Source organism: Silene latifolia, chromosome 1 (assembly GCF_048544455.1).
Source record: "Silene latifolia isolate original U9 population chromosome 1, ASM4854445v1, whole genome shotgun sequence".
NCBI lineage: Eukaryota > Viridiplantae > Streptophyta > Magnoliopsida > Caryophyllales > Caryophyllaceae > Silene > Silene latifolia.
In genome coordinates this window covers 189,292,341-189,305,613 of record NC_133526.1, presented here as the reverse complement: position 1 = coordinate 189,305,613, position 13,273 = coordinate 189,292,341, and the positions used below count along the sequence as shown (strand labels likewise).

General features: G+C 37.0%; 2 protein-coding genes across 2 annotated transcripts; one reads left to right on the top strand and one right to left on the bottom strand.

Annotated features, from left to right (window-relative positions):
- Positions 1 to 2,621: 2,621 nt before the first annotated feature.
- LOC141589754 (uncharacterized) lies at positions 2,622 to 3,287 on the bottom strand. Its single transcript, XM_074410383.1, has one exon. The coding sequence runs from the start codon at positions 3,285 to 3,287 to the stop codon at positions 2,622 to 2,624; it is 666 nt and encodes a 221-aa protein (XP_074266484.1).
- Positions 3,288 to 4,472: 1,185 nt separating this feature from the next.
- LOC141589748 (uncharacterized) lies at positions 4,473 to 5,048 on the top strand. The gene has a single exon (XM_074410375.1). It carries the CDS (start codon positions 4,473 to 4,475, stop codon positions 5,046 to 5,048), a length of 576 nt encoding a protein of 191 aa, XP_074266476.1.
- The last annotated feature ends 8,225 nt before the right edge of the window (positions 5,049 to 13,273 follow it).

The following is a 13,273-nucleotide window of genomic DNA, read 5'->3' as shown; positions in this document are numbered from 1 at the left end:
GGAAAAGTTGGATAGGGACATGGTGGCGGCATCCAATGAGCCGGCCACGCGGGCATCGGACCCCACGAAGAGGTCTGATTAGCAGGAGGGTTTTTATATTGATTTCGAGAGCCTCCATTACCACCAGAATGCGAACTACCTTTGTTGTGACCTCTCTTGCCACCCTTGCTGCGATGTTCATTACGCGGAGGTCTGGGTTGTTCATCCCACTGGTGAGACTCAGATGGAGGAGCCGCTGGTGCGACCAGTGCCGTGGGCTCATCACGACATGCTTGTCGATGGTTCTCTAAATCGATCATGCTGCAGGACGTCTCGAAGGACGGAAGAGTTTGATTGATGTATGCAGCAACCGTGTCATACTCCTTTGGCAAGCCACGAACGAGTTGGAGGACCAGTCGTTGGTCATTAATTGCGGCGCCGACGTCTTTTAATTGGCCTGACAACTCTCGGAGACGTTGACAGTAGGCTTCAAACGACAGCAGATTGGCGAGCTTGAGGTTATTAAACTCTTGCTCGAGACTAGCAGCGCGGGCACCCTTATTATTGAGAAAAATATTCTCGACTCGTTTCCAGGCCTCATAGGCGGAGGATTCCGAGACAAGAACACGAGGTAATAAGTCGTCGGACAAAGTACCGTAGATCCATTGGAGAACGTGGGCATCGATTTCAGACCACGATTCGTAATCAGGACTCGTGTCTGTGGGTGCGGGCGTGCCGTCGATATGATTCAACACCTTGTACCCGCGAGCATGGAGAGTAAATAAGTTCACCCATGACGCATAGGAGACCTTAGATCCGTCTAGGACACGCACCTTATGCTGGATGTTGGTGACGGTGTAGACCGGATGAAGGGAGGGTTTGGGTGGTGTTGATGTGTCTCCGTCGACCATGGTAGCGTGAGGCTAGGACGAGGAGAAGGAGAAAACAATGGATTGCCGTGGGCAATTTTGTGAGACACAGGCAGGAAGAATTTACCTAGGTCTCTGAAACCATGAAAGTAACTGAATCCCTGAGAAGGGTTTCTCATTAATCATGTATATATAATTACAAAAGGATCAGGATCCTCTATTCTAGGCTATTGACTAGGTAAATAACAAACTAACTATAATTAGGATATACACATGCTATAACAATAATATTCTAGGATAATTTACATATGAATAAAGATATTCACTAATAGGAAGAATAAGACCTCAATTATAAATGAACTTGTGGTATGTTTGGGAACCTTGAATTGGAATTGAATTCCGGAATTGAGATATTTCAAGTGTTTGGGAACTCCTAGAATTTGGAATTGGAATTGACTCAATTTCTTATCAATTCCAAGCTAGTTAAAATTTGAGCTTCTCAAATACCTACAATATACTAGTCATTTCAATTCCATGACTTCTTACGTTTTATTTTGTGACGCAAATTTCATCACAATATTTTTATTTATGATATTTTTTCCGATGGCAAATATTTTTCGAGACAATATTTTATTTTAGAAATATAAAACATCCAATGGCCTCAAGTCCTCAACCCATATCCGTCTCGCCCAAATTCAATTCCAATTCCAATTCCACGGGTTTCCCAAACACAATTTTGGAATTGGATTTGGAATTGAATTCAAACATTTCAATTTCTACAATTGAAATCATGAAAATGAAATCAACTCCGTGTTTCCAAACACTACCTTAGGTTTATTAATGATGAGACATTATCAAATGGGAGTTCTCCAAAAAAAATTGTGGGTCCCTCACCTCATCATGAGAGAGGTCTCTCAGTAACGTTATTGAGAGACCGTCTATCAGAAGTTTTTGTGAACTTAAAAATAAACAAAGATATTGAACTCTACGAGGTGTAAAAACAAGGAAATTAATCTCTAACATAATACGACTAATATTCAGCTTGGTTAATTTTGATTTTGATTACGATACTCACGTTGTATTTACAATTATAGAACATGGTATATTCTTCGTGCCAGATTGCTATTGTCTTTATAGTGTGAGTTGTACTCAATTGCTAATTACATGATTTGGCTTAGTTTAAACTGTGTAATCTCAAGTAACTAGTAGTATAAAATGAGAATTCGCTACCCCAACCTTACCATAATTACCAACTCAAGGTTCAACTTTACCGACTAATAGCCAAGTTTAGTGACCAAAAGCTACTGCATGTGCAATTAAATTACCGACCAAAATGAAATATTACCAAACCGATAAACTTTAACGACCAAGGCTGCTGCCTGTGTATTACCGAGTGTGGAAGACCATTACCAACGGATGTCGGTCGGTAATTACCGACTGTTTTGTTTTTGAATATTCACATTTCAAGACTTTCTATGTCCACTGTTTATGTGTGTTTCCGAGCACCATTACCGCTCAGTAATTTTCTGACTGACTATAATCCATTGGTAAATGTAATTACGTACCATATTTACCGACCAATTTTACTAGTCCGTGTATATACAAAATCCGTCGGTAAATGTATTCGTTACCATTCACTTCAAATTGTAGTTGATTTATTGTGAGACGGTCTCTCAAAAGACCTCTATTTGTGAGCTGTGACGTTGACATATATTATACCAAAACTAAAGACATAAGTATGGGGTACTTTGAAATAAAATGACATAATAATTTCTAAAATTTGGTTTGTGTAAAGGTAATGATAACAAGAAGATATATATACCTTCTGTGTAGCTTGTACAGGTTCTCCAACAAAAATTCCAGCTCCTCGTTTGCGCGCTTAGAATAGTCTTTCACATCAACATACAGGTTACATAGATTCGGAGTTCTTATTCCGCCGGATGAGAAAGAATGCAAGCTGGAACAACCATCAATATAAACAATCTCCAAAGACGGCAAATCCAAAATATCATCAAGATTTGGATCTCCGCGTAAAAACCGAGTCATTTTGGGGCAATTAATTAGAATCACATCATGTAATTTGGGTGATAATAAAGGCTCGGATGAAAATGACAAAACTTGAGGACGTTCCCAAATTTGCACAATCTCCAGAGATGGCAGTTCGCGAACATTATCATTCATTTCATTAGATAATAAATACTGCAAATTTTGACAACTCAATAGTGTCACTTGTTTTAGTTTCGGAGTTGTGAAAGGTCCTGAATAGAATGATTGAATCTTATTACAACAGCTCATGTCCAACTTTTCAAGTGCTAGGAAGCGTAACTCAGTCTCGGATTTGGAGGCAAAATGGGTGATATTCAAAAACTTTAACATCAGGCTCTTAAGGCGAGGGAAACTATAAACTTTGTCTTCTCCGTCTCCCACTAGCTTATCCATCCATGATTATTACTTCCACATTACGACATCCAGTAATATCCAGATTTTTGAGTTGCTGGAGTTGTTCGTTACCCTTAATAAATAGATCAACTGGGAATATATATTTCCAACTTATACGAGTAAGCGAGAGGATACAAATATTTTTGAGCAGATGTAGTGGCCATCTCTTCAGGTTCAAGGTCGAGTTCAACATTATTCCCGTCAAGCGTCCACATAACACGATTGCATCATCTTCATCCTCATTTTTAAACAATTGTTCTAAAGAATCGCATCCATCAACAGAAAGGTCTTCCGATTTCGGGATCTGGGAATATGTCCAAAATACCTCTTTATTTACCGCTAAATTTGAGAATAGAGTTTTGACATCACAGAAATCCGTGACTAGGAGATGAGACAACTTATGAGAGACAACGTTTGGAAAGTACATCGACCCATGGATGAGGCCAAGCCTTAACTTTCTTAAGTTCAGAACATGGTTGAATGAGATACTACTGCTTTCGATTTCTGCCTCCACACCTGATTGAGGCCAATTCCACAATCTCACAACTTCTTTTGACACCTTATGAGTTGGCAAGCTTCTCTTCTAAGGATACTGACACAACTGACACATCTGAGCCTCAAAACAGAGCCGCCAAAACCAGACGATTACAAGGCATGACTGTATCTGCAGGATGATATTTTCATTGTAAATAGAAAAAGTCTAGAATAGCCTCTTGTTCCAAGTAGGATTCAGGTTGTTAGAAGTCTGTTACACCTTGTAACTAATTCCGTAAATCCAGGGAGTTAGTTAGAGGTTGTTAGAGATATTTTATATAGAATGTTCTAGAATATAATTGTATATAAATAGGTTGTACAATTCATTTTTGGTAATTAATTCAATCACAACTTTTATTTATCTTCTGCTTGTTCTTACATAATTCTTTGATTTCTTAATCAAACACAATACTCATCTTCTATACAAGCTTTTAGCTTCCATCAATGGCATCCTCAAGTCGCTTCATTCACAGTTTAACATGGTATCAGAGCAGGTTTTAAATCTGTCTCTGTATACTCGTCATTATTCCGCATTTGTCAAAGTACTCTGAAGTTTTAGCTTAATTTTTCGTTTTTCTTTACAAAAACACAAAATTCTTTTTCTTTTCATCAAATTCATCATTCATATACAAATTTACATAAAATCATAAAATGCCTGATTCTGCTGTTGCTAGCAATGCAATTGATAATTCTGCTTTACTTAATCCTTTTGAAGATCCTCTTTTCCTGGCGAATTCTGATCATGTTGGACTCAATTTCGCTAATACTCTGTTCAATGGACGTAATTACCGCCATTGGAGCAAGAGTATGATGCTCGCTATGTCTACAAAGAACAAAGAAGGTTTTCTGACCGGCATGACTGCTATTCCTGCGATTACTTCATCTCGCTACAGTCTATGGTGGCGGTGTGATTCTACAGTAAGGTGTTGTCTTGTTAATGGCATGGAACTTGAGTTCAGAGAAGGTTTCATGACCTGCAAAACAGCTAAACAGCTTTGGACTGAAGTCTTCGAGAGATATGGCCAGATGAATGGTCCGTTATTATTTCGGCTCAAGAAAGATCTAAGGAACGTTGTGCAGGACAGCAGCTCAGTTCCTGAATACTTCAATAAGCTGAAGAGATACTGGGATGAAATTGAAGAAATTGAAGATTTTCCTTATTGCACGTGTGAAGTTCTTGCAAAATGTACTTGCAATCTTTTAAAGAAGATGCTTGAAAGAGTTTAAATTGAGAAAGTACTCACTTTCTTGATGGGATTGAGTGACACTTATGATAACTTGAAGTCACAAATCTTGTCCATGGAGCCTATGCCACCTATCAACAAGGTTTATTCTATTGTGCAGCAGATTGAATCTCAAAAGAAGATCTCTAATGTCATGAATACAACTCATGAAATGAGTGCTTTGTTCTCCAATAAATAAGGTGCTCAGTTTCCTAATCAAGGCACTTATTCAGGACAGCAAGGTACTCAGCCTAGCAATCGGCAAGGGAATTGGAAAAAGATTCTAAGAAGCCTAAAGCTGATAAACGATGATGTACACACTGTGTTAAGTCTGGACATACCAGAGATGCATGTTTTATTCTTCATCCTGAACTGAAGGCTAAATATCTGGCCAGGTTTTCTGGTAATGCACAAGTTCATGATGAAGATGAGCATCCCCTTGCCATTCCTAATATGCAGATGGATATTAATCCAAGTCCACCTGGTTCGTCTCACACAGAACATCAAGGTCATTTTTCTTCTAATTCTGACATTAATCAAACACAATACTCATCTTCTATACAAGTTTCAAGCTTCCATTAGTGGCGTCCTCAAGTCGCTTAATTCACAGTTTAACACACCTTTCGTACTTCCAACTCTTGTAGAGACGGAAATTTAATCTGCACATTCATAAGCGGTACATTTTTAGTTAACCACATGCAACCTATATGATCTGGGCGGCCAATTGTATAATTTTTCGTCAATTATTACTCTACCGAGAATGAAGAATAATACCTTGTCGGAGAAAATTGTGGTCGAGTCTTGTGATCCATCAAAATTAGTCACATATTCAGCATGCGACAAGCACAGTGATTTCAAGTTAGGGAACTCAAGCTTATAAGTACCTCCATAGAACATCTCAAGACTAGGCAAATGGTCCATGGAAAGATTTTTCAACCGGGGAAAAGCGATAACTTGTTCACGAATTTCTTTCCCTTCTATCTCTTTGGTTATGATTTCTTGCAGTTTTTCACAGTAACTTATTGACAATTTTTCAAGCAAACCAAGTGCTGCAAAATATAGATGGAGAGCCCAGATTCTTCAATTTATCACAAGAGAAAATATCAAGAGACTTCAAATTCTTGAAGCTGGAAATGTCACAGGCCTTGCTCCACAGTGTCACAATTGTTTTGTTAACTGACAGCTCCAAACTCTGAACGGATGGAAATATGCTCTGACACATATTACAAGGTTTCAAGTTAGATCATACGACCTGGACTAAAATGCTAAGTGAAGGAACCGCGACACATCACATGTAGCAGCGGAAGACAGAAATGCGGTCCTTGTGAGATCTATTGCATTTAAAAATTTGTAAAAACTGAGTAAAGGGACACATACGTTATGTGTATATAGTAAATTGGCTCAACCCCGAAAGTACGGAGTTTGTAGTGTATCCACACCGGTAAATAAATTAACGTTCTCAACCCTTGAGACAACCTCAGAATATAGAGAAACACTTTTCTCACTTGTATGTATGAGAGAAGAAGGGAATGGAACTTCTTGTATTTTTTATTAATTTTCCAAGGCAACAGGCCTTGCTATTTATAGCACAACTAAACGTGCGCAACAAGGCTAAGATTAGGTTGATTACAATCCATATCATCATGAGTCATTAACTTAGCCATGAAGAGTTTGATCACGCAACATCATTTCATGTTTATCAAATGACAAGCCACGTTGCTTAATTATCTCCCGTCGGTCTCTCATACAAATGTCTTTCCGATATTAACTATATTTCTATGTTAGCGGACAATATAAAAATATGTCATCTAGGTTATTTAATTTATTATCTCATAACAAATTAAATTACCTTAAACGTTAAATATTAAACTGTAATTGTGTGACCACATAGGTTCATCGCTAAACCGGTAATAATTAATCTCATTAATTATTAATCGAGGTTGGCGTCTAACAACACTCCATGACAGCCAGATAGCGTGAATACCAATATTCACTGTACTCGAACCTGGTAAAGGATACTGTATTTATTTCCCTCCTTCGTTCCAACTCCGGATCGTCCTAGTGTATGGTTTGACTGTCAAACCCCACGAGACGACCACTATGTTAAATGTCGATCATTATCGGTCAAGAATGACTTTAAGAAACTCCTTTCTTAAAACATTCGTATGCCCTGGCCAAGGTCTTTATATGACCAATAAGATTAATGACAGCATAAAGTTCACACTCATTATCCTGAGTTGACGGATTCCATCTTTTCTCACCACTAATTACATAGGTACTTAATTATACCCAATGACCATTCAACTAACATTTTTACACACTAGGTGTCCGGTATCTAAGTACAATAAGTAGTCTATTAACTACAATGATGATCTCAGGTCAAAGGATAAAATATACAACTATTCCTTAAAAGAATTTCCACATTGACAATGCATAGGTAATAATAACCATTTGGGAAATCTCACTGTTGGTCACGTTCAATAATCATATCTCCATATGCATTATTTATATTATAACTTAATGAATGAGATCCATTAATACTCATCTTATGAGTACTGTTATCAATATATTGGTCTATGCGGATTATCATAGTCCCATTCTGATAATCACACGACCAAGAACACTTTTAGACTAAACTTTATAATACTCGACTCTCATTATCATAATCTCCATTATGATGTCAAATATACCAGTTTAGTCAAGGACTTATCATCGTATTAACACCTTAATGAGATAATAATAAAATGCCATCTAATTATTAATCTCCATTAATAATTACATTGTATGAAATATGTTCAAAATGTTACATAACTAATGATTGCTCTGGGGCACAATTCTAACAATCTCCCACTTGACTTAGAGCCAATCAGTCATGAACCTTAATCCTATATTCCACTTGTGCTTGTCAAACTCCTTTGATCCAAGCGCTTTAGTGAGAGGATCTGCAACATTTTCTTTCCCTTCCACCTTCTGAATTTGAACGTCTCCACGTTCAATTAATTCTCTAATCAGGTGAAATTTCCGAAGAACGTGTTTGGATCGTTGGTGTGATATTGACTCCTTTGCTTGTGCAATAGCTCCTATATTGTCACACATTAGAGGAACACCTTCTTCCACAGATGGAACAACACCAAGTTCAGTTAAGAACTTTCTTATCCAAACGCCTTCTTTAGCAGCATCACATGCGGCTATGTACTCTACTTCGGTTACTGAGTCGGCTACTGTACCTTGTTTGGAACTCTTCCAACTCACAACTCCACCATTCAAGGTGAAAACATAACCCGAGGTAGACTTTCTATCATCCTTATCTGATGCAAAGCTAGCATCAGTATAGCCAAACACTTTTAGCTCACAATCTCCAAAAATGAGGAATTGGTCTTTAGTCCTTCTCAAGTACTTAATGATGGTTTTCACCACTTTCCAATGTTCCTCACCAGGATTTCGCTGATACCTACTCGCTACTCCTAGCGCTAGGCCACATCAGGCCTTGTTCATGTCATGGTATACATGATAGCTCCCACTGCATTCGCATATGGGATTCCACTCATGCATTCTATTTCCTCTGGGTTTTAGGACTATCCTCCCTAGAAACAGATATACCAGTACCTATCGGCAGATAGCCTCTTTTGGAGTTATCCATGCGATATCTTCTTAAGATAGCATCAATGTACAAAGATTGGGAGAGCCCTAACAGCTTACTAGATCTATCTCTATAGATTCTTATTCCAAGAATATAAGCCGCTTCTCCCATATCCTTCATGGAGAACTGTTCAGATAGCCAAATCTTTGTCTTTTGCATGGCTGGCACATCATTTCCTATCAGCAATATGTCATCCACATATACAACTAAGAAAATTACTATACTCCCACTAGCCTTCTTGTATACACATGGCTCCTCTTCACATCGCATAAAATCAAACTTTTTTATTGTCGTGTGAAAGCGGATATTCCAACTGCGAGAAGCTTGATTTAACCCATAAATGATCGCTGCAACTTACATACTTTATCATGAGCATATGACAATGTAAAACCTCAAGGTTGAGTCATATAGACTTCTTCCTTAAGCTCTCCGTTAAGAAAAGCTGTTTTCACATCCATTGCCATATCTCATAATCATAGTATGCAACTATGGCCAATAGAATCCGAATAGATTTGAGCATTGCTACGGGAGAAAAAGTTTCCTCATAATCAATACCTTCCTTTTGATTATATCCCTTAGCAACAAGACGGGCTTTATAGGTTTCAACCTTCCCATCCGCTCCAATCTTTTTCTTGAAAACCCATTTGCATCCAATAGGTTTAACGTTCTTAGAGCAATCAACCAAATCCCATACTTAGTTGATTATCATAGACTCTATTTCGGATTCCATAGCCTTAAGCCATTTCTCATGGTCTGGACATGCCATTGTTGGGATTCATTAATCTCATTTGTTTACATATTGAATATGTGATTAATTAATTTAGTCATAAAATTAATTCAAGATCTTATGCATGCAAAACAAATACAAGAGTGAAGGAAAAACCGGTTCCTTACATATATAATTTCGGCTATATGGGCACTAGTAAGGTCTCATACCTTACTTAGTTCTTGAGCTTTCCTAATGGATGAAAAAGATTCAAGAGTAGAATCTCTTCTCAAGGATTTGTACCAAGGAATCCTTCTTAATACAAATATTAATTTAGTTACTAGAAATTAATATTTGTTCCCTTAAAATTACTAATATTATATGTATACTACTTCTGGTATTAAGAGAATAATATTAGAGATTATGTGAGGTTTTTCTAGTGTTGTTCAAAACTCAAAACCAGAGAGATGAAATTTTTCACCAAAAGTGATTAACTTGTATATAAAATGAATTGTGTAAATTAGAAGAGAAAAACTCTCCCAATTCACTAGGGTGGCCGAAATTTCCACATGGGAAGAGTGCCCAATGCCTTTGCTAGTTGCTCTTCACAAGAGAGTAGGCATGAAAGTCTATCATTAGTAGGTAATGATAATGCTCCCCACTAATTAAATAATTAAGGCACAAACCAACCCTATACTCCATTTACACGGTTCACATATGTAAAATGGATCCATTTTAACTTTGTCAATTTGTTAATTTGTATTGTGTGATAAATTGGACATGTTACTAGACATGTCATTTAAATAATGCATTTTTAACAAATTAAAAATCATTATATAAACAAAATAAATCACATACAAAAATTAACTAGTAATTCACAATTACCATTACTTAAAATGGGTCATATAATTATAAATCACAACTACTTGTATTTATAATAAACAATTCATTCTTATTTCAATTGTTTCATAAACAATAAATAAACCTTAAGTAATAAAACAATTTAATTACTTATCACGAATCTTATTTAATCAAATTACAATAAGATACGTATTATTACTCACAAAATCATTTGTTCAATTTTAAGGAATTAATTAACTTGTATCGTCATACAATTAATTAATTAATCAATTAGGAATGTTTCCCTAAAGGTATGACCTTAAGGGATCAACTGATCACCACCGTCACACGACAGTAATGTCAAACTCTAGTCAGCCAATCATTACCGATTAATGTGGATCAGTTGACAATAAAATGTTACAATCCCTTATGTATTCTTAATATGAGATTTAAACATGTGATCGCATTATTGTCGAGGACACATACTCCAACAGCCATATCCTCTTTGAAACACTTAGGATCGTCATTAACAACTGAGATATCATGCATATGATCATCCTCGTCATTCTGCACCATAAGATTTAATCGATCTGGTGCCCGATGTTCCCTAGTGGACCTTCTAAGAGGTTCATGTACAACTTGATCCTCTTGTTGCCTGGGTTCCTGAACTGGTTCATTAACCACGTTATTTACCTCAATACTTGAGATTGGAACCCTTGGAGGCAACTTTAAGATATCAAGTAAAGGCTGCTCAACTTGCATCTCATGCTCTTGAGCTAATGCTGATTCGTTGGTATCTCAAATCTCATCAAGATCTATTTCTACACCATGACTTCCTTTTTCAAGGAATTCCCTTTCCAAAAAGGTTGCAGTTATAGCCACAAAAACTTTGTGTTCAGAAGGGTAATAAAAATAGTACCCCATAGTCTCCTTAGGATAACCAACAAACCTGCACTTGTCAGACGTTGCATCAAGCTTGTCTGACTGCAGTCGTTTAACATAAGTCGGATAACCCCAAACCTTTAAATGTTTCAGGTTGGGCGTACGTCCTCCCCATATCTCATATGGAGTTTTAGCAACTGCCTTAGTGGGAACTTTATTCAGTAAATATGCAGCAGTTTCTAAAGCATATCCCCACAAGAAGATCAGAAGATCGGTGAACCCCGTCATGCATCGTACCATATCTAATAAGGTTCGATTTCTCCTTTCAGAGACACCATTGTGATGTGCCGTTCCCGGATAAGTCCACTGTGATAAGATCCCATCTTGTCTCAAATAATCAACAAACTCATCACTGAGATACTCACCGCCACGGTCAGATCTTAATGCTTTGATGTTCTTACCAGTCTGTTTCTCAACTTCACTACGAAAACTTTTGAACATCTCAAAAGATTCTGACTTATGTCTCTGATAGGCTTATCGCGTACCTATGCAAAGATAAATTCCCTAAACACAAATACATGTAGTAATAGGGGTCGAACCACAAGGAAACGGGAATTACGTTGTGAAATGCTATGGAAAGATTCTTATCAAGGTCGATTTCGTTTTTAGTTTGGTTTGGTTGTTTAATGATTAACAAAGGTTGTAACGTAAATTATATAATAAAAGGGAGTCTAAGGGGTTCGGGTCACACATGCAAAGGTAAACATATGATTATGATAAATTCGGTACTAATAACATTGTCAATTACTTAGGCTTAGAGACACCCACCTTACGGCATTAGTGTCAACCATAGACCGGGTCCTAGAGAAACTCTCGTCCATGACTAGGTCGTCCTACTACACATGCTTAGTCTAATTCAATTCCATGCCTCTAGACTTTTAGAATGAATGAACACACTTAATCTATGAATAAGACCTTAAACAAAGATTAAACATTATGGTGCAAACATGTGATAGAAGCAACATGAACAATATTATTATTAACCTATTTTATCATGTTATATATTTGATTTATGCATGGCTCCCCTAGCCCTTAGACTAAGAGATTTAGTTACTCATATTAAGATGTAAATTGTAAATTATGCTAAGAGAAATGATAAACATGATTGTATGATTTATATAAACTAAATGATTTAACATGTAATAATGTGATATTAAACTAAGTGGTATAAACGAAAGGCTAGCGATATAGATATGAAAATGTAAATGGGAACATAAACTAAATAAGCAAGGGTAAGAATTACCGAAATAGAAGTAGAACTTGAATTGCAAAGATAAACAAATGCTTGAATTAACTTGGAACCAAATGTTTAACAACTACAAGCTTAATAAAATTGTAAACTAATATGAAAACTATTGAGAGAATTATATTTGCCTAAGGCTATGAAGAGTAAAATGAGACGTGAAAATGAGATGCCCTAAGCCTTGGAATGCCTCTCCTATTTATAGGAGAGGGAGAGGAAACGTAAACATTCAAAAGGGGTGCAACCCCGATCGGGGTTGGGCGGCCCCGATCGGGATCGTGTGTTTCCGGGTATTTTCCACTTAATTCCTCACTTAATTGTTGAGGAATCCAAAGAACGTGATTAATGACCCTTAATGCACCCGGGTAAATGCTTCATCTATCATCTTTAGAGCTCCCAAAAAGTATCCTAAGCATGTTGGAATCTTATGCTTTCCACCTTGACTTGGACTTGAACATTGGGCTTTGACTTTGATTGTTGGCAACATTTACATTACACATATTGATCCATCAATTTCTCCATGCAAAACCCATTCCAATGCTCCATGCTTAGTCCAACACTTGGTCTTAATTAGCTTAGTGAACTTGGTGTATAAAATGATAAGAAAAAGTCTCTAAATGCTTAGATTCCTATGAAAACGTAACAAACACAACAATACACCTAGAACACGCGATTAGCTCAAAAATATACTATTTAAAGTATGACGAACAATAGAAACCGAGCTAAAATGAGGGGTAAACGTATATATAAAATGAACATATGAGTCTCATTAGATATATAAATCCAAATCTTGACATATCGTCCATGAAGGTGATAAAGTAAGATATCCACCTTTAGCTTGAACTTTCATAGGTCCAC